This window comes from Bubalus kerabau, chromosome 2, assembly GCF_029407905.1.
Source record: "Bubalus kerabau isolate K-KA32 ecotype Philippines breed swamp buffalo chromosome 2, PCC_UOA_SB_1v2, whole genome shotgun sequence".
NCBI lineage: Eukaryota > Metazoa > Chordata > Mammalia > Artiodactyla > Bovidae > Bubalus > Bubalus kerabau.
In genome coordinates, this window is record NC_073625.1 from 168,191,531 (window position 1) to 168,212,852 (window position 21,322).

The 21,322-nt window shown below is 39.6% G+C and overlaps 2 protein-coding genes across 8 annotated transcripts in view; one reads left to right on the plus strand and one right to left on the minus strand.

The window, feature by feature from the left end:
• Positions 1–337: 337 nt before the first annotated feature.
• Positions 338–8,613, minus strand: LOC129644518 (uncharacterized). Its single transcript, XM_055570116.1, has 5 exons — positions 8,207–8,613; positions 7,292–7,411; positions 4,799–4,845; positions 4,460–4,542; positions 338–4,058 (listed from the first exon to the last, which is right to left on the minus strand). Exons 1-5 carry the CDS (start codon positions 8,611–8,613, stop codon positions 3,918–3,920), a joined length of 798 nt encoding a protein of 265 aa, XP_055426091.1. The 3' UTR covers positions 338–3,917.
• LOC129644070 (phospholipid scramblase 2) overlaps positions 7,958–21,322 on the plus strand; it is a 28,137-nt gene continuing 14,772 nt past the window's right edge. The window contains exons 1-3 of one of the 7 annotated variants that reach the window (XM_055569406.1): positions 7,958–8,374; positions 16,460–16,485; positions 19,833–19,874. In XM_055569406.1, coding sequence (XP_055425381.1) covers positions 16,473–16,485; positions 19,833–19,874 — 55 coding nt within the window. In that variant the 5' untranslated portion in view covers positions 7,958–8,374; positions 16,460–16,472. Of the gene's footprint in view, positions 8,402–8,566; positions 8,647–10,281; positions 10,345–14,343; positions 14,365–16,459; positions 16,486–19,832; positions 19,875–21,322 lie in introns of those variants that run through there. The other 6 variants (XM_055569405.1, XM_055569404.1, XM_055569407.1 and 3 more) reach the window with 6 other exon arrangements.

Genomic DNA, 21,322 nt, shown 5'->3' on the forward strand with positions numbered 1-21,322 from the left:
CCTTTGATGTCAAGAAGATCAAAGCAGTCAATCCTAAAGGAAATCAACCCTGAATATTCATGGGAAGGACTGATGCTGATGCTGAAGCTCCAATACTTTGGCCACCTGATGCAAAGAGCTGATGAAACTTTTTTCTTCACCATTATCTGATTACAAATGAATATACTTGTGATCACGCTAATTCACTTCAGTTGTGTCTGACTCTGTGACCCCCCCCCCCCCCCATTGACTTGACTCTGTAGCCCATCAAGCTCCTCTGTCCATGGATTTCCCAGGCAAGAATACTGGATTGCGTTGCCATTTCCTCCTGCAGGGGATCTTCCCGACCCAGGGATAGAGCCCACATCTCTTGTCTCCTGTATTGGCAGGTGGGTTCTTTAGCACTAGTGCCACTAGCTTCACCAAAATTCTGGTGCAAGAGTTCCCATGTGTCCAAGGGCAGGCTGGTAGAGTACGATCTTCCCAGAAGAATAGAGACCACACAAATAAATGCAACTCCTGATCTGGTATGATTTTAAGTGATACTACTTTGCAAATGAATTCAGTTCACCATCTGAGTTTGCAAATATGTTTCTTTGCATATTTCTTCAATACCAAGCAGTTTCTTCCTTGTACCACAAAACAAGCAAAAACAAAGAAAACAAAACAAACAGAACTAAGTGCACATCATTACTGGAAAGATTAATACTAAAGTTTTCTTTTTTAAAAAATGTACATAAAATGTTGAATTACCATGAATACTAAACTAATGAAAGTAGAGGTAACATCTAACAGAATCATAAGTAGCTGCCATATGTTATGTTTTCAATGTTGAATTCATTGGTGACTTGACTGCAGGTGATAACAAGCAAGCAGTAATGTGATCAGAGGAGAAAGCAAGCAAAGGGCAAACATGATAAAGTGTAATTAAGTAATTGAGATTTTTCTCTATTGACCTTATATGCTATCAATAATGAACTCAGATTAACATGTGACATTCTTACTATAATGATTCACTGAGAAGAGGAAGATATTATTGACCTTCTGTAGGGTTTTGTTTGTAATGAGTTACTTTATTTTGTTTAAATTTGGGATTCATAAAGGGGTATAACACTCGAGCTCACCCTCTGATTCAGTAATAAAAAATTTGTTTTTCGTAAGCATGAGACCTTATAACCTGAATATGAAGTTCCTCCATTAACAGGGCTTCAAATTGTTCTTGGAGTTTATTAAAGTGTCTCTTCTCTTGTTTTTGCTTGTGATACATCCAAAAAAGTTAATGTTTTCTATTAAAAACTGTTAGTCTAATGAACTTGATTCCTTTTAGGGCTTTTCATTACATCTTCTTGGTTAGTAATCTTATAATTGCTTGTGCTTACTTTTAAGTAAGCTTGATTAGCAGTCATGTTATTTACTTTTAAAAAAGTCCTAAAGTTGTCTATATTTCATTACTGCTACTGCTGCTAAGTTGCTTCAGTCGTGTCCGACTCTGCGACCCCATAGACAGCAGCCCACCAGGCTCCCCTGTCCCTGGGATTCTCCAGGCAAGAACACTGGAGTGGGTTGCCATTTCCTTCTCCAATGCATGAAAGTGAAAAGGGAAAGTGAAGTCGCTCAGTCGTGTCTGACTCTTAGCAACCCCATGGACTGTAGCCCACCAGGCTCCTCCATCCATGGGATTTTCCAGGCAAGAGTACTGGAGTGGGGTGCCATTGCCTTCTCCACTATATTTCATTACTTCCTTTTTATTCTGTAAACCACTGAAATATGGTGTCCATTCCTAGCATTTCAATAAAATTGTCCTTTCTAAGATTGGTAATGGGCTTTTTACTTACTAGACCCTCCGGAAACTGTTAAATATTTAACTGATAGCAAGAACAAATGTATATTAAAATGTCTCTTGTGCTCAGATTTCCTGGATTTTCTTTGAAACCTAATAATTATCTCTCTAGATAATTGTTTGATATTGGCCAAATAAGTAGAAATTTTATGCCCTAAATTTAACTCTTTTGTTTTGTTGGTTTAGATTTGGGGTAAGTAAAAATTGTTTGATTTGTGCAAAGTGAAGAATCAAAACAGATAAGCTCATCAGATGGTGACTGATAAAGCTGTAGCTCCAAGTTTAAACCTCAGGAAAAGATTTAGCAAGATTTAGCCCTGTGCCTCCTCCCAGGGCGACAGTAGCCAGGGATGCAGCAGCCTGGTCACTCCCTTCCTGCTCACTGAAACAGAGCTCTGGAGCACTCCTTCTCTCTCTTTCTTGTCTACTTGTCCCTCACTGCTCCCCCCAAAAAAGGGAACTACTGTACCACAGGGCCCTGAAACTACATAGCGCAATACTACTTTACTTCCACTTAACTCACATCCACCACTAGGCTTCGGGTTGCAGTTAAGATTATGGGATATATTTTCTGTTCAGTGACTTCCTTTCCCTTCTAGGATAGGGAAGTAGAGGTCATAATAAATTAGACATGGTATTGAACTCAAAGGTCTGGGTGAGTACTCCTTTCCTTGTCATTAGATGCAAAAAATAAGACAGGATCTTATGACCTAAGTGCTAAGTGCAAGACTCTGCCCCACAACCACAATTTCTCACACCTCTTACAGCTATAACACCACTGATCACGTCCTCATTAAAAGTCTCTCCCTCCTTAGTTTTAGAAATATTACACTTCTGTTATACATGGTGCTCTTTGTCCTTTCCCACTTTCAGTCTCACTAGTGTTTAATGAGCTCATTAAACACTGGGGTCTCTTATTTCCATGCTTGACCCACTCCTCATGCTCCAAACTCAATACTGTAAGTCTGTTTCAATATATTCAACTTTTGTGCATATTTCAAGTTTTCTCAACAGGTATGTAGGATCCACTGTCTCAGGTTTGATACCCCCAGGCATCTCACACTTGCCTAATCTAACTAGACTTTACTCCTAATCTCATTCTGTGATGTCTATATGTATGCACTGTCATCTATCCAGGTTTTCAAAATGAAGCCATTCTTAAAATAATCCCCTCCCTTTTTCCTCCCCCAAATCTGCTGTCACCAAGCAACATCTATATTTTTACTTTTTCCTATCTCTGGAATGCCTCTTCTCCTTGCCGATTCCACTAAACACGATCTCTCTCGTTATTTTTCAGGAAAGTATTTTTGTCACTAAAATATCTCCTTTCTCTTCCTACTCTACAAATCACTCTGTCACAATTTAGTCCTTCTTAAAGCAAGAAGTGACTTAGTATGCATGCAAAGCAAGAGCTTAATAGTGTCTTTTTCATACTTAAAATTGTATCATACTTCAGTCTCCAAGATCAAACCCAATCTCTTCAGCACAGTGTATGACCTTTAACTTGTGGTTCCTGCCCAACTTTTCCAGAATTGATTAGTCTAGATGCTGATAGCTCCTGTAACAAATTGTAATGACTTTTCTCACTCCAACTTTCTTTCTCTTCCCCGTAACTGACACGGTGAAAATTTCTAATCCATGGGCAGCTTTCATTCACACAGTGTTTCAGGGCCACAAAACCTCTGTTTTGTAGTTCTGTCATCTCTTAGGGTCTCAGCATAAACCAATGGAAGAGAAACAGTATGGTGAAGGCCCACCTGCTGCTTAAGATTCTTAGCTTGGAAGTAATAACATTTGTTTCTTCTCAAACTCTGTTGGCTGAAATTCAGTCACATGTTAGTTGGCCAGTTCTCAGTAACAGTTCTATACCAAGGAAGAAAGAACACAAACTTTGGTGAACAGTTTACTTTTTCTGCGTTAACACAGACTGTCTCTTTCCATTCCATGTCTTGCTCCCTCGTGCACTGCAGCCATGCTTAACCCTCATAATCCTGAAATACACTATGTCTCTTGGCATATATTGCTGCCTTTTGCTCATGGCTATCCTCTACTCATCTTTAAAAAACATAGCTGAGAAATCTTTTTGTGTAGAAAACTGTTACGGAACTCTTATTTTTGGATTAACAACCTCCTCATGTATTCTATATTTTTTTGTTGCAATAGGTTCTTGGAAAATCTTGATAGATGCAGTTATGTACATCATAATTTCAAAAATGTCCATTTCTCTTCTCAGTGGGACCTGAAAAAATATGAGTATTAAAAATGAAGCCTGACTCATTTAGACCATATTAAAAATTTATGAAAATATTTTTTGGTAAAGTCAAATTTATGATTTTATAAGTAGCTGTTATCATACATCTGGCAATATACAGTTTGTTAAACAGAAGCTTTTTGTTATTTTTAATCATATGTAAAAAACCTATAGAAGATGGTATAAAAATCACTTCCTTAGTAACTCATTACTTATCTTTCTGAAGAGATACAAGTGAGGCCATATAATTGAGTTCTGCCCAAGGAAATGTAGACAGAAATATGTGTATCAATTTCAAACCTGGCCCATAAAAACCTTTCATAGGCAACAACTTCTCCTTTCTTCTGCAAACTCAATGTCAAAGCCCAGAAAAATCTCAAAAACCGTACATGAAATTTCCATGAGCCTGGGTCCTTGAGTGATGCTGTAAAACAGAGCCCCAAGTCCACCAATAGGGAACATTTCCATTTGGCTGTTGTGTCATGAAAAAACAAAACAAAACTATGTCATTGATATTTTGAGGTTGATAATACCATCAGCATTATCCAAAATTATGCCCAGAGTTAATGACTAAAGAATTCATATATGGTGACCTCTTGGAAAATTAAAAATCTTTGCTTACATTAATAACTCAAAATAGAAAATTTTGTCTAATGGTGAGCCTGAGGTACCCATATTTCAAGACCTCCTTATGCTGTTTCCCAGGAAATCTATTATACCAACTTCACCTTGGGGCTGCGGCACTCTCTTGGAGCTACTGGTTACAGCAGCTGGCCTGAACAGGAAAACAAAGAGCAAAAGAGAGGATTTTAGAATATGTTTAAGATTTTCAGCGGTACAATGCTAAGATTACTTCATATTAATGCTGTGCCGTGCTAAGTTGCTTCAGTCACATCCAACTCTTTGTGACCCTATGGACTGCAGCCCACCAGGCTCCTCTGTCCATGGGATTCTCCAGGCAAGAATACTGGAGTGGGTTGCCATGCCCTCCTCCAGAGGATCTTCCTGACCCAGGGATTTGAACCCATGTCTCTTAAGTCTCCTGCATTGGCAGATGGGTTCTTTACCACTAGTGCCATATGGGAAGCACACTTTTTATTAATACTCTTCAACAGCTTAAACAGAAAGCAAGAATCATGAAGAGTTACAACCATGGTGTAAAATTATTAAGACATAAACCCCATCCAGGTAGAAGGGGACAGCAATATAGAAACTTGCTCATTTTGAGTAAGAAATCAGGTGAAAAACAAAAATAAATACTCTTGGTGAGTCCACAACCACAGGCCAGACTTCATAAAATAAAACATCTGGACTATGTAAGTCAGGGTCAGTGCTACAACTCAAAGGGGTCATCAAGTTCTTGGGATCTTCCCACAAGTCCTATATGTTTGTGTATATATGTGTGTATATGTAAGTGTGTATTCTTTGGAGGGAATGATGAAAGCTGAAGCTCTAGTACTTTGGCCACCTCATGCGAAGAGTTGACTCATTGGAAAAGACTCTGATGCTGGGAGGGATTGGGGGCAGGAGGAAAAGGGGATGATAGAGGATGAGATGGCTGGATGGCATCACCGACTCCATGGATATGAGTTTGAGTGAACTCCGGGAGTTGGTGATGGACAGGGAGGCCTGGTGTGCTGTGATTCATGGGGTCACAAAGAGTTGGATATGACTGAGCGACTGAAATGAACTGAACTGAACTGATATATGTATTTGTGTATGTATATACAGGCTTCCCTGGTAGCTCAGCTCAGTTCAGTCGCTTAGTCATATCCAACTCTGCGACCCCACGGACTGTAGCACGCCAGGCTTCCCTGTCCTTCACCAACTCCTGGAGCTTGCTCAAACTCATGTCCATCGAGTCAGTGATGCCATCCAACCGTCTCATCCTCTGTCGTCCCCTTCCCTTCCTGCCTTCAATCTTTCCCAGCATCTGGGTCTTTTCCAATGAGTCAGTTCTTCGCATCAGGTGGCCAAAGTATTGGAGTTTCAGCACCAACATCAGTCCTTCCAATGAATATTCAGGACTGATTTCCTTTAGGATTGACTGGTTTGATCTCCCTGCAGTCCAAGGGACTCTCAAGAGTCTTCTCCAACACCACAGTTCAAAAGCATTGATTCATCAGTTCTTGGCGTTCTTTATAGGCCAACTCTCACATCCATACATGACTACTGGAAAAACCATAGCTTAGTAGACAGAGCACATATATATATGTATGTGTGTGTATATATACATGTAAATATGTATATACACACAATTATATTTAAAATTAGGTAGGAATGCTTTTCTAGAAATCTTCAAGATTTTTCCTCAGCCAAATCTGAGAAATATGCCAACATGTGCACCAATAACAGGCAAAAGAGACAGGCTGGTGTCACCATGATTGTCCACCAATCAAAATTCATACTTCAGACTAGGACCCTTGTTCCATGAATGCACTGCTCCCCAATATCTGACCAAAATAGGATATCTTAACCAAGTGGTTCTTAAAGTGAGGTCCGTAGGATAACATTATCAACATCACATTTGAATTTATCAGAAAAGCACATTCCAGGCTCAATCCCAAACTACTGACTCAGAAAATTGAAAATAGTGCTTCACAAATTGAGTTTTAACAAGAATTTCAGGTGGTTCTGATGCACATTAAAGCTTGAGAACCACTAGTTTACCCTATAAAAGCAGATGCTGAGTTTTGGATAGGCAACTAATAATTTATGCTATGCATAGACATTTTCTAATTAAAGATATTTTCTAATTAAAAGTACTTTTCTTTAGAGATCATAATAAAATGAAAGCAAATGTAGTTAAAACAAAACAAAAACCAAAGCTATTAAAAGTACAAGAACAACAAGAAAATGTTAATGTACAGAGGGGAATAAAATCTTAACATGTTTGAGAAAATAGGAAGAGGCAGATGTAACTATTTTATAATAGGAAGTTATAGTGTGTAAAGAGGGGTGTAAGAAGAAAGAGATTCAACTTAGCACCACAGAATCTCCGAGAGACTGTCCTAGAGACTGAAGACTTCCTGATTTCAAACAAAAGGGGGAATAAAGCTGAAATTATAGATCAAAATGAGAAATTCTTGGAAATCCATATTCAAGAGGCTGAAGCACCAACCCTCATTCTCTATTGCCATGGAGAGAATGTGGCAATGGTATAAACCAACCGTAAGCAAGATGATGGAGACAGAAATGGCAACCCACTCCAGTATTCTTACCTAGAGATTCCACGGACGGAGGAGGCTGGTGGGCTGCCGTCTGTGGAGTAGCACAGAGTCGGACACGACTGAAGCGACTTAGCAGCAGCAAGAGCAGTAAGCAGATGAAGGAGATATCTTCTGTTAAAAGAAAACAGAACGTCTAGAGATTCAAGAACAATATTCATAGAAGAGGGGAGATTGAAAAATAACATTGTAATGCAACGTACTGGATCTCTACAGTTTTCCTATTCCTTCTGCAATAGATAATTAGCAATCAGAGAGCTAAAAGGCAAGGTACATCTCACTTCTTTTCTCCATATTCGGCTTTAATTGTTTAGAAGGTCATGTGTCACTTTGGTAAATGAAAGTGTGAATTGAAAAACAACAATGAATCTTTTATTTTAACAAATATTTTCTTGGTGTGCCTGTTTGCTAGTAGGAGCGCTGTAAACAGTAAACATTCTAAAGGGCTCTTCAAAGGAGTTAAACGCCATTTAGTGGAAAGAGAGAGACAGGAGCAGAGAGAGCAGAGACCAAAACAGAAAAAGGCTTGTTGCAGGAGATAAACAATCGCAACTCGTTGCCCTGTGTACTCTACTGCTCTCAGCTTCCCGGCTGGAAAGCTACTGGACTCTAAAGGACAGAGGTCGGTCAAGGCAACCGTAAAGGAAACTCCGCGGAACTCCGCACCCAGAGTGCCCCCGGAGGCGGCCACTCCCTGTTAATGACTTTGTAAGTTTCCAGCTGATTTCGATCTCCCAGTTCCTCGCGGACCTGAACCTCAAGACCTAAGTATTTGGAGCCGCTCTAGGGGCAAGGAAAGCAGCCTACAGCCTCTCCTCGCCGCACCGGGGCGTCGGTCCAGCCCCCAGGTCTCGCGCAGAGACGCGGAAGTGCCCAAGTGAGGAAGAAGGCGGGAAGCCCTTTTGTTACCCAGAATTTAGGAAACGAAAGTAGAAACCACGGGTTTCGTCACCGACGTCGCTCAGAAGACTGGGTAACTCCAGCCAAGGTTGTGTGTAAGGAGCACGCTCGATCGCCAAGCGTTGGAAGCAGAGCACAGGCTCCGCTCCCGGGTTCCCGCAGCTCCTCTCACCGCAGGTAGCGCCGGAGCAGCTGTGCAGACAGGTGGGCGGGCACCCGGCGCGGGGCAGCGAGGGTTCCCAGGGTGGGGCGGAGGGGCGCTGGGGCACTTGGGAGCGAGGGGCGCGAGCGCAGGCGGGTTGCGTTTGCGCTGAGATTGGGGGTAGAGGGTGGGGGTTGGGGCCCCAGCGGCCTAGAAAAGCGACCGCCGAAGCTGAGCAGGAACTGAGCCCGGGGTCCGGGCGTCCCAGTCCCATCCTGGCCAGTCTCAGAGTCTTTCCAAGGTCAAGGTATTTTCTTCTTGAAACCTCCTTGTAGGTTCGAATTAGCTTAGTCCATCTCTTAACTTTGGCCACCTCATGCGAAGAGTTGACTCATTGGAAAAGACTCTGATGCTGGGAGGGATTGGGGACAGGAGGAGAAGGGGACGACAGAGGATGAGATGGCTGGATGGCATCACTGACTCAATGGACAAGAGTCTGGGTGAACTCCGGGAGTTGGTGATGGACAGGGAGGCCTGGCGTGCTGCGATTCATGGGGTCGCAGAGTCGGACACTACTGTGCGACTGAACTGATCTCTTAACGAGCGGAGCAGCGCTGGGTCGTGACCAGAACCTGAACTCAAGGGTTATCTCCCAGCATTTGAGGGAAATCAAAGGGACGATTAATAGAGCCTGCTAGCTGTCTTTGAACAGGAAGTATTAATCAGGATTGTGGATGGAGGCAAAACTATGCTAGGCACCCGGAAACACAGGAAGAATTGCCAAGACAGGTGGTTTATCACGTAGAAGGTAAAGTAGGAATCCACCTGCCTGACTTGAACGTGTCTCTACTACTTGATTTCTGTGGACTCCTGGGCACTTTCCTCCTACACATTCCTTTCTTGGCTCATATCTGAAATTGGGTAACGATCAAAAGTTACAAGAGTTAGAGTATGATGTATAACTTTGGCACTGCAGAATATGCTCAGTAACGTTAGATTTATTACATTTAATATCTGACCAAGCCCCTGCTTCTCCAGGCTCACTGTCTGGTTCCCATGTGATTTATTCAGACAGCTCTTCCAGCAAGTCCTGGCACAGCCACTTTCCAGTTCCAGGAACAGGCAGGCAGTATTTCTCTTAGTTTAGCAGTCTGAGATACATGGTCAATGTATGTGTCACTTGCTTAGTGGAAAGTATCAGGCGATTCAGGATACCCTTCTTCTTCCTGGAACTTTCTTGACAATAGAACTTTCTCTTAATAGTGCCCTGGCAAGTATTAGGATTGTAGGGCTTTGAACGCTGAACAAGCACAAAGAAATGGAAAGGGAAATGAGTAGGTTTCTGCATTTGGATAGAAGTATCAGGTAAGATGGCTGAGTCACAGGTTAGCCAACCTTCACATCTGATTGGTAACTGTTCTTTCTGACCAAAGGGAATGAAATAATACTGAACACACTTTTGAATCAATCAACAAGCACCAATTAAGTGTCTTATCCTGACAGTCCATGTGCTGGCTTTTGAAAGTTTAGAGAGACAGAAAACCTGTAAGAACTGCTCCCTGTCCACCTCTCCATTTTCTTGTCTAATGATCTCTTTCTTTGCTCTGCCACCCACAGATCTTCATAACCTTGAATGAGCCAAGCTCTCTCACTCCAGCCACAGGACTTCTACCCATACAGTTCCCCCTGCCTCCCTGCCTCAATGCCTCGCCCCCCAAACACACACACATACACACACACACACACACACACACATACCTCCCTAACCTGGTTGATTTTAAACTGCCTTTGGCACTCAGATCTCACTTTTTGACAACCCACCACCACCATCTAAATTAGTGCCCCCATAACTCTTTTTATAGAGCCATTATTTTTATTCATAACACTATTATTTGTAATAATATGTTAATTGTCCATCATTTTGTCCTAATGATTGTTATAGTGCCTTCCATGCTCTGTGCCTTCCAGCAATATTCCTGGAAAACGGGCACAAACTTTATACTGAGTGAGTATTTACAGACATATGTATACATATATATATGTGTGTGTGTGTGGATTTATTTATGTGGGCATGTGTGTGTATGCTCTTGCATTTTCTTTCATAGTGCTAACTTTAAAAACCAAAGCATTGTAGTTAAACAGTGCTAACTACTGTGTTTACATTTTTCAAATTTTGAAAATAAGTGTTTACAGAAAAACTCTTGCATGCTATCCACCTTACCTAAGAAAGATACCATAAAGAAAGTCTTTTAACAAATTTCACTGGAACTTGGCAATTTGGGAGAATGTCCTTTTTTTTTTTTTTTTTTTCCTCAATGAGTCAAGGACATAATGGCAAAGGAAATGAATCATGAATCATTTAAATGAGCTAGATGAGTGAGTGAGTGAAGTTGCTCAGTCGTGTCCGACTCTTTGTGACCCCATGGACAGTAGCCTACCAGGCTCTGCCGTCCATGGGATTTTTCCAGGCAAGAATACTGGAGTGGGCTGCCATTTCCTTCTCCAGGGGATCTTCCCAACCCAGGGATCGAACCCAGGTCTCCTGCATTGCAGACAGACGCTTTACCATTTGAGCCACCAGCTAGATAGTGAGGTATATAACATTAAGTAACTATCTGTGCCGGGGTCCAGCCCCAGCAGGATCCAGGGGTATCCTCAGGATGATGGTATAGGCGATAAGGAAAGTAAAAAGAGAGAGAGAAGCTTGATCTTCTTGGTTTACACAGAAAGCCAATAAAGCTCCTGTGTTCCAAGGAGTCATCCTGAAAGAAGAACAGAAAGAGAAAAGGAGAGAAAAGGAAAAAAGAATGATACGGGGAGACCAAGCTTCGGTGAGCGAGGCCCATAACTTTATTTTCAAAAGGAACTTTTATATCTTGACTTGTACATAGAGGGAAATGAAAGATGCAAAGTCATACAGAGTCAGCCCAAACATTACATCTGTTTTGTCTTTATCAAAACCAGGATTTTTTCTGCATACCTTTCCCACAAACAATGTTGTGTACAATATCTTCTGGCCTTGGAGGCCTGTGGACATTTTATGACCCTTTTTTGATAAAGGCTGATCAGCCAGAAAACTTGTTTTCCCTTAAAGTGTTTCTTCTTTATTTCTCCCAGCCTCAGAAAGTACTAAACAGAGTTACATTCTCACTGAGCAAAGGTGCAGTGGGTCACAACAAAGAAAGAACCAATTAGCTCAAAGGTCTGATGTGGTTAATTCCAAGGCTGCTACTTGTTTTTCTTACATTCCAACTACGTTAACTAATGCACTCCCAGGTACACAGTGGATAAGGGGTATGGGCACTTGGCAGCAAGCTTTGGCCCAATAATGAAGCCCTTTACCAGTACTATCTATTCTAATAATTTTTCATCCCTTAAAGGACTCTATGCTCATTAGGACTTTTAGAATGTTTTGGCCTCCCGTGCCTTTCAAGGTTGGGGAAGAGTATGGATAAACCTGTCAGGCAAGCTATAATGCCAACAGAAGGGTGAAAATAGAAATATTCCTTTCATGCCCAGGAGACTTATTAATTAAAGCCCTAAGTTGACTTTTTCCAGAGAAAGGTGGTTGGGGATAGCCCCCTGTTAATGACAGAAGAATTGGTGAAAGGCACAAAATAGTAAGACAGACAGATTCTAGTTTTGGGGTAGATGCTCGAGCAGATTCAGGGGGTCCCTTGAGGCCTGATCCGCCTTTGCCTGTCAGATTCTCTCCGCATGACCTTTGTCATGGGTGGGATCTCCCGTGGTGGCTTCCGGCATATCTGGGCTTAGTTTCCTCATTTATAATCTTTCCGGACTTTGTTTCCTCATTTATAAGGAGGAAAGGAAACAAAACAAATTTGTGAGGGAGCTATAAGTTGCCAGGGAAAGGTTTTTCAGGAGTAATAAAGCAACCAAACTAGGATAACTAACATAAAGATTAGTTTATGTGTCTTTGGTCTCTTTGGTTTAGTTGTTTTGTAGGACACTTGACCACCTGTCAGATGGCACCAATTGATGTAATGCCTATGATTTTCTTCAAGGTTTACTGTTAAATGCTATTCCAATGTGGTTCTAAGTATATTTGTTTTCATTTCTTGAATCTAAAATACCGCAGTGGTATTTTATAGATAGGGTTCTTCCCTGGTGGCTCAGTGGTAAAGAATCTGCCAGCTAAATGCAGGGGATGCAGATTTGATCCCTGAGTTGGGAAGATCCCCTGAAGAAGGAAATTGCAACCCACTCCAGGATTCTTGCCTGGAAATCCCATGGACAGAGGAGCCCGGCAGGTTGCAGTACGTGGGGCTGCAAAGGAATCGGACATGACTTAGTGATTAAAAAACAAAACACATTTTATAGATAGACTCCTTCTCATCAGGTTCCTTGCGTTGATAATAGCCTCAGCCATCCCACTCTGTGCCATCTTGGATGCGCATGTTCTGATGTACTCAAATCCACACCAACATCTTGGCTACCTATTTGTGTGAACCAACCCATCTGTGTTTGCTCCATTTGCCCTTTACTAAAACTACAGTTCAACAAATGAAATGCTTTCCCTTTAGATGTTAACCTTTTAAATGTGTAAATTTTACCTGCAAACATAGCTGAGCAACATGGAAATTGCTTGATTTGTGACTTACCTCAGCAAGTACTGAGTTCTCCACTACCTCTGTGTAATTCCTTGCCTCTCCCTTAGTCTAGTACCTGATTTTCACTTATTCATAGGAAGTTAAGGATATAGAATTCTGGGATTGTGCTTAGAACAGTAATGTTTTCCTAAAATAATAACACATATTCCCATCCTGGGACTTGGAGAAAAATGTCAACTGGCTTGGTTTTAGGCAATTAAGAAGTAGATTTGGATAAGTAATCCAAATCTAGTTAATACCTAGTTTATAGGCATAGTAGTTTCAGAATCTTTCAAAAGTTAGGGATATTTACCCTTTGAATTGCAGGTTATACTTTAATATTTCTTGACACAATAAGATAAAAACTTCAGAACCCCAAGAGATGGGTCAAAGGGTTTCCTGGAATATGAATTGTGGGAACATAACTGTATATGACCTGCACTATTTCTCCTTCTCCCTGGTAGAAGTTTATGATTAATATCCCAGAGCATCAATAGAATAGGTCTGATAGACTAAATCTGACAGAGATATGCTTATATGTGTATAGTATATGATGCTTTAATTTTCTCAGATGCTCTCATTGAACAGGTTAGGAGTGTGTAGTAATCCAATTATAATTTGAAGTTCTGTATTTGTCCTGAAGCAGTTATGATTCCAGTGGTACAGTATATAATATGATTTCATTAGAGATCTTTTTCTACTACTACAAGATAAATATGATTTTCTTGGAAGTCTTTCTGTGATTTGTTTCTTACTAGGAGCAGTGGAAGACATGATTTAAAAGTTATATTGAATTAAGTAACTAATTAATTATTCCAGGACACAGCCCAGTCATTTCTAAAACTGAGTGATGTTATTTATATCTTGTAATAGACCCATTAAGTCTGTCGTTTTACCTTGAAACAGCAAAGGAGACCAGACAGGGATGAACATGGGGGATGTCTTTAGTCCACAAGTACGTTGTTGTACCTGGCACATGTACAGGTTCCACTGTTACTTCACATTTTATACCAGAGCTTATGATATACCATTTTTCCTGCTTCAGATATTATGAAATTGTGAAAATTCTAAAACCTACAGAAAATTGAGGACCCAGATTTTGTTCTGTCGTTTTACCAACAGATATTCATCCTCACAAAGCTATAGGTTAAGACTCAGAGTAATGTGACCTGGTGAAAGTGAAAGTAAAGTCACTCAGTCGTGTCCCACTCTTTGCGACCCCATGGACGGTAGCCTACCAGGCTCCGCTGTCCATGGGATTTTCCAGGCAAGAATGCTGGAGTGGGCTGCCATTTCCTTCTCCAGGGGATCTTCCCAACCCAGGGACCGAACCCGGGTCTCCTGCATTGCAGACAGACGCTTTACCATCTGAGCCACCAGGGAAGCCCAAATGTGACCTGGTAGGAAGGGAAAATGTAAGTATGAGCAAATTAGCTCTGAGTCTATTTAGTTTCCCTTCCTTGGATTTCTGTGTAAGGAGGGAATTATCTCTGGCTTCATGAAAGGTAAACACCCTTATATTCACAGTTAGTACCCATTTAGCAAGGATTTGGGAACTTATTTCTCTGTTATTTAAGAGCCTCCACCTATTCCTAATGTGATGCACAGCATTTGTGTATAAATTTCCTCTCTTTGTAGCACATTCTTTATTTCTGACGACACTGGATTTCCCAGGATCAAACAACAAAATGATAAGAAATACACTGTAAATTAAAACAATTTTTTCCATTTCAAATGGATAGACTTGCCCTCCAGAAACAATGAATTTTTTTTTTACTAATTTAGTGATTTTCTCATAAAAATAAATTATTTAATTCTAAAAATAATATCTCCAGGTATTATTTGAGATTTTTCCTTGAACTGAGTTTCCTTCTGGCCCTTTAGGAAAGGGAAGAATGACTGAAACAATACTTCCTTAAAATTACTTAGTTGATTAAAGAGCCATAAAACATTTTTTAAAGACTAATCATACTTATAAAGTGATCCTATGAGAAACAGTGGTAAAGTAAAAACTTGAGCTGTTTAGACTAGTGTGTTAACTAAGGGATACTACCCATTTCTACTCCAGAATGTATTAGGTTTTAAATTTTTGTATATGTTAAGGAACTCTTAGTACATTTGAAGATAATGAGTATGAATTTCAATATACACTCTTTGATCACAGAAATGAGTGTTGACAAAAGTAATCATGGCTTATTGTATATAAGAATTTAGTCTTCTTTTTTAGTTCATGTGATAGAACATAAAACACTAATATGGTCTTTGAAAATTTTTGGCATACGTTGGTACTTGTGTTTTTTAGTTTATTGTTCACTGTTCTAGAATAACTGCAGAAAAGCATAAGATGTTATTTTTTTGTTCTTTTGGCCTGAGGAGGTCCATAGCACTTGGTTTCTGACCAGTTAATGCTAACAGGAGTTATTATTGTTCTAAAAAAATCCAAAAAATCAACACTACAACAAGAAACATATTTTTTTAACTTTTCCAAAGCTAAGAAAACCCATTACTGAACTTCTTGAGTATATATAATTAAGAGGTGACTATAATTGGAATATATTTAAGAGCTTTGCTGTATTATTAAAATTTACGCTTATGACAGGCAATGACAAATCAATAATTTGGAAGAGAGGAAGGATGCGGTTTCTTCTCGGGAACACCAGATTTTAGTTAAGGATATGGAAGGATCAGTTGGCTTTTACTTATCATTTAGGGTAACACAGTAGTTGGAGTTATTAAAGGGGCAGCAAAGACTGGAGAGGGCCTGGAAAGGGCTGAGCTGATTCATATTAGTGTGCAGGTCCCAGAGAAAACAGTCAAGTAGCAAGTTTTTGCCTAAGGTGTTAATTATAATTAACATGCATACCGGGATTGGGATTTAAGGTAGAGAGGTGGAAAAAGTAGTGACTAGGTAATAGTGGGAAAAACTAGGATGGATCAAGTCACTAGAAGACAAAAACAGCTTCTACAACCTCTGGGTGTACGTTTTTAGGCTAAAAATCATTAATTGATATACAAACAGGGGGCCAGGCCTTCTCAAATTTGCTATTCAAGCTGGGCAGAAAATATCCTCAGGGCCTGGGATTTCCAGAGATATCTGCAATAGTGTGACCCGATAGCTAACCTTTCTCCCTTTCATGGTGGACCACAGCTGGAGCCCAGCACTGTGGCTCGGTCCTGGATTACATGCTCCCTGTAGGTTGTGTAGATTGGAAGGCTCAAGTTTTTAACTGGAGGGCCTTGGGCTCACAGTGTTTCTTTTCTGTCTTCCTTCCTCTTTGGACCCTCTCCTCCCAAGATTTTTAGAAATCGTTCACCATCCTGGACTGACCCACAATTTCTAAAATCCTACTCAGAAACACAGCAGTGGGAAACAAAGTCAAGACCGAAGGGTTCAAATGACCAGATTCTCAATGGTTAGATGAATAGAGGAGTATCTTGTGTGTACATAGTTTCCGGGTATCCTTTTACATATATTTGACCTATATATTTATATCAGGTCTTCTTTTTCAGAACTGTTTAAATCATGGACAAGCAAAGTAAGTAATCTGTTTATTTTCCTCCTATAATATTAAATCTCTTGTTAATGTATTACTTGTCAAAATGTTTTATTCAGTTTCTGAAAGAATAGAATTTGATTTGTGTTGTTTATGTTCCAGAACCCTCAGTCTGGGGCAGTGTTTTGACTATAGAGAAGATGTACACAAATATCCACTACCACTAACTTTCCCTTTAAAAATAAAAAAGCCTTAGATAAACCTATGAAATTTTAGGCTTAAAAAAAATGAGATCTTAGGTTTACTGGAAAATATATAATTTAATATTACACTTCATCTGAATCAGGTTTCCCTTTTCTTTGTACATTTTATATACAAAAAAAAAGACTATTCAAGTCATATTATTTAATAAACAATGGACTTAATATGCCAGGGCATTGTAATAAAATGCTCAGGTACATCCCCAATATATATCTCATAAAATACACATTTGAATAGGTTTAAATAAATATGTCTTTATTTTCTGGCTTTTTTATTTCCTCAAGAAAATTCTAAGATGAGTATTGGCCAAACATGTAATAAAAGACTTTGTCTTTCAAAAAATCTAAGTTTCTGAAGAGAAAAAAAATCAAATTGGGAAAAAAAATCCTGTCTTCAGAAGGATCTCTATTCTCTATCTTTACTTAGATAACCAAAGAGATGTTTATCTCTACCACAATGCCAGCCTTGCTACATATATCAGATCCTCTTTAGGGCCAGAAACCTTGACTTTCTTTCACAAAGTTTCATGATTTTTCTTAATATATGCTATATTAATTTAATTAACAATACTAAAAACTTTCAGAATGTAAATTCATATAAAATTAAGCTATTTTCTTTGCTGTAAGCTTTAAGATGCTTCAAGTCACTTAAATAATTGATTGGGTCATGGTCATAATTACCTTTTAACTCTTCAGCTTCATATATACAAATGTATGAATTTGTGTGTATACATGTACATAAGTAGAATGTATATGTATGTGTGTGTGTGTATATATATATATATATATATATACACTGATACAGAGAAATAACAATAAAATAACTTGTTGACAATATGAAAGTCCTATGATTTTTTAAGTTATTCTAAGTTACATTGCACAAATGCAGAAATACATCCATAATTCATTTGTTCTTTGATCTACTTGAGCACTTGCCCATTCACTTATTGTTTTTCTTTGTATAACTCCCCCCTGGAATTCCTGAAACTGGGATTGTTGCTCTGATACTGAAACCCCAGAGATCAGAGCCTCCTAATTTCTTGACTCTGTCAGCTCCTTGATTTGTGTGTGTATTTACTGTTGTTCAAACAGCGGTACCTGGTAAGAAGTGCCAAAATGTGACATACCATTTAAGGATGGGTCTCGAAGTCACACTTGTAGTGTGTTTCCTTGAGATCTGTTGAGTCTTACTCTGTGAGGGGGCTGTGGGCAGAGCCTGAGGAGCTAGAGAACTGGAACTGGCCCACTCACCTGAAGCCAAGACAAGCAAAGAAGAGATGGTTATGACAGAATGACTTGTGATATTGCAGTGATGTGTAATAATTTGGGGTATGCTGTGGTCCATATGGGGAAAAGCCCTAACTCAAGTAGAGGATTTTCTGTTGCCTGAATTTGCACAGTATCCATGGACTCCATTCAGCTGAAGTTATTATGAAGCCAATAATGGGAAAAAAAAAAGAGGGTAGGAGTAGGGCATAACCCAGTCTTCCTGTGATATCATATGACTTGAGTGGTCTTTCAAGGCACATGATAGAGAAATATACAGGAAATGTGTCAGATTGAAAGTCTGGTCAACTTTTTATTCTACATTCATGCTATGTTCCCATTATTCAAAAACAAACTATTTTGAATTTACAGTTAATAAGCCATAGGAAAGAAAGGAGAACATTGCATAAACGGAGTGTCTGAAAGTGAAAGTGAAGTCGCTCAGTCGTGTCCAACTCTTTGCGACCCCGTTGACTAGCCTACCAGGCTCCTCTGTCCATGGGATTCTCCAGGCAAGAATACTGGAGTGGGTTGCCATTTCCTTCTCCAGGAGATCTTCCCAACCCAGGGATTGAACCCGAGTCTCCCACATTGCAGGCAGACACTTTAGCCGAGTGTCTACTAGACCATAAATTCCATAAAGGCAGAGCCAGTGTAGCCATTGAACCTAACTGAGGGCTGACACATGACATGCTAATAAATACTTATTTTCTGGCCAAGGTGGTTGCTAAAGGAATGACTAGACAAATGCAGATATGAAGAAATAGGAAACTGAAAAATTTGTACATACATTGAGATTATTGAAAGCACACTGATTCGCATATAGCAAAATGTAATATGTTTGTTTATTGTAATTAACTCAGTTATGATTTTTGTCAGTCAAAATCAGTCAAATACTAGGAATTTCCTATGGTATAAACTTAATGGGATAGTTCCAGAGTAAGTATTAAAAGGATATTTAAATACTGAAGTACATGTAAATATTTAAAACATAATTCTTCAAGCAACAATTAACAGATTAGATCAGTCGCTCAGTCATGTCCAACTCTTTGCGACCCCATGAATCGCAGCACTCCAGGCCTCCCTGTCCATCACCAACTCCTGGAGTTCACTGAAACTCACGTCCATCGAGTCAGTGATGTCATCCAGCCATTTCATCCTCCGTCGTCCCCTTCTCCTCCTGCCCCCAATCCCTCCCAGCATCAGAGTCTTTTCCAATGAGTCAACTCTTCGCATGAGGTGGCCAAAGTACTGGAGTTTCAGCTTTAGCATCATTCCTTCCAAAGAAATCCTGGGGCTGATCTCCTTCAGAATGGACTGGTCGGATCTCCTTGCAGTCCAAGGGACTCTCAAGAGTCTTCTCGAACACCACAGTTCAAAAGCATCAATTCTTTGGCGCTCAGCCTTCTTCACAGTCCAACTCTCACATCCATACATGACCACAGGAAAAACCATAGCCTTGACTAGACGGACCTTTGTTGGCAAAGTAATGTCTCTACTTACCAAACCCACATCCAACTAGTGTCATTTATCTGTTTCTCCAGTCTATATGTGGTTTTAAAACAATCTATTTTTTCCTCATAACAAAATCAAAATATGGAAGAGAACACTCATCAGACTTTTTTGAGACATAGAAATTCAGTACCAGTAACTTAGCTGCCTATTTTATTCAAAGAGAATTTGAATCAGGATTCTACTGCAAATTACCTTTGATAACAGGCACCACTTTTGTTAAGTGAAGAATCCACACGGTTTCAATACAACACGAAAGCATGTAAATGAAATTATCTAAGAACTATGCATTTTTCTGATATGTATATATATTTTTAAGAAGATATATGTTTACCTTTTGTTGAATTACAGATGTGCAAATGAATCCTCCACACCCAGGAACAAATTTAACAGGTGAGTATCCCCTTGAATATCCATCAGCAGCATTCCCAGGTAAACATTGGCTTAAAGAATAAAAAAAAAAAAATTTATCAGTTATGGACATTCCCCAAAGGATGTGTGTGTGTGTGTGTGTGTCTGTATGTGTGTGCCTATCTCTGTGTGTATTTTAGTAGTGTCTTTTATTAAAGGGGCAATAATGAAATTGACAGTGTAGTTCTTGATTTTTTCTTTGATTATATGTTTTCATAAAGATCATTAAAATATTTTTTCTATACAGGATAGTAAAAATATAGTGTTAATAAAAACAGTAGTGAGTTGACAGTAAATGAAATACAAGGTTGCACATAAATTAAAAACCAAAATACACATATTAAGTAACAGATTTTATTCATTCTCCATTTGTTCTGAAAAATATGGTTATTCAATCACATGTAGGAGATTTGTCTATGGGTATTTCTGAGTTATTTATTATCTGGAGTTAATTGTGTTCGGTGATTGTCATGCAAAAGAGATGACTGCTTAAGCATGGAAGTTTCACTCAACTGAAACATAGCTACCCGGGATAATTCTCACTTTCATTTTGAAACACAAGAATGTGAAAGCTTTACTTTTATATACATACTCAACTGTGCCTTGCCTTTCTAAGAAAGGTAACTGAGTCATATCACTACATACACCAAGGAATATATTATTTCTTTTGAACCACTGCCTAGAAGGCTTCAGAGATTTTCGTTTAGACAAACGCAGTCATCAACATTTCCAGAACTTTACCAGATGGCAGAGTTCATTTGCAAGTAGGCAGGCTACATCTTGAGAGACCAGGACTTAGGATCAAAAGGGATCCAGTTTGGCCACAAGGGTTTATGCATTTTGTATTCTACTCTGAGCAAGCACATCTCCTTGGAGCTGAGTGACTTGTTTAGCTGTCTAGCCAGGAACCTCTCAGTGGAGCCTGGATCTCCTCCAGATGTTTGTGTTTAAAAAAATGTGAAGTAGAAAGACTGCCAAGGTTCTAAGATAATAGTTCTCAGAGGTGCCTAGGCTTAAGTATTACTTGTTAACTGTTGAAAACCCTAGCACCGGGGCACCATCCCAGGAAAATTGAAGCAGAAGCTCTGGTTGTGGCACCCTGGGATTAGTAACTTTTTAATTTCCCAGGTGATTCTAATGTGCAGCCAGGGCTGAGAACTGCTACTTGAAAATTTTATATGGTTGGTGTTTAGAGAATTATTAGCACTTGGGGGATATTTTAATCCACCCATGGCTAAATAACAGTAGATGGTACATAATTAGGTTCTAACCAGACTGGCGAGCTTGTGAGAAAAATAGCTCAACTTTATTTCTCAAGTCTAAGGCTCATGTAGCACAGGTCTTTTATGATAATGATGCTAACAACAGTGATGGATTAAAATTGAGAGCTAATCATGCCGACTGTGGATTAACTCATTTAATTGTCAGAC

Bases quoted from the DNA above. Each gene is read 5' to 3' on its own strand.
- LOC129644518 (XM_055570116.1), bottom strand. From the start codon at position 8,613: ATGGGACTGGGACGCCCGGACCCCGGGCTCAGTTCCTGCTCAGCTTCG. The intron at 7,412-8,206 runs GTAACAAAAGGG...TTCTTTTAACAG, and splicing joins TTTCGTTTCCTAAATTCTGG to AAGATATCTCCTTCATCTGC. The intron at 4,543-4,798 runs GTGAAGTTGGTA...ATGACACAACAG, and splicing joins GAGAGTGCCGCAGCCCCAAG to CCAAATGGAAATGTTCCCTA.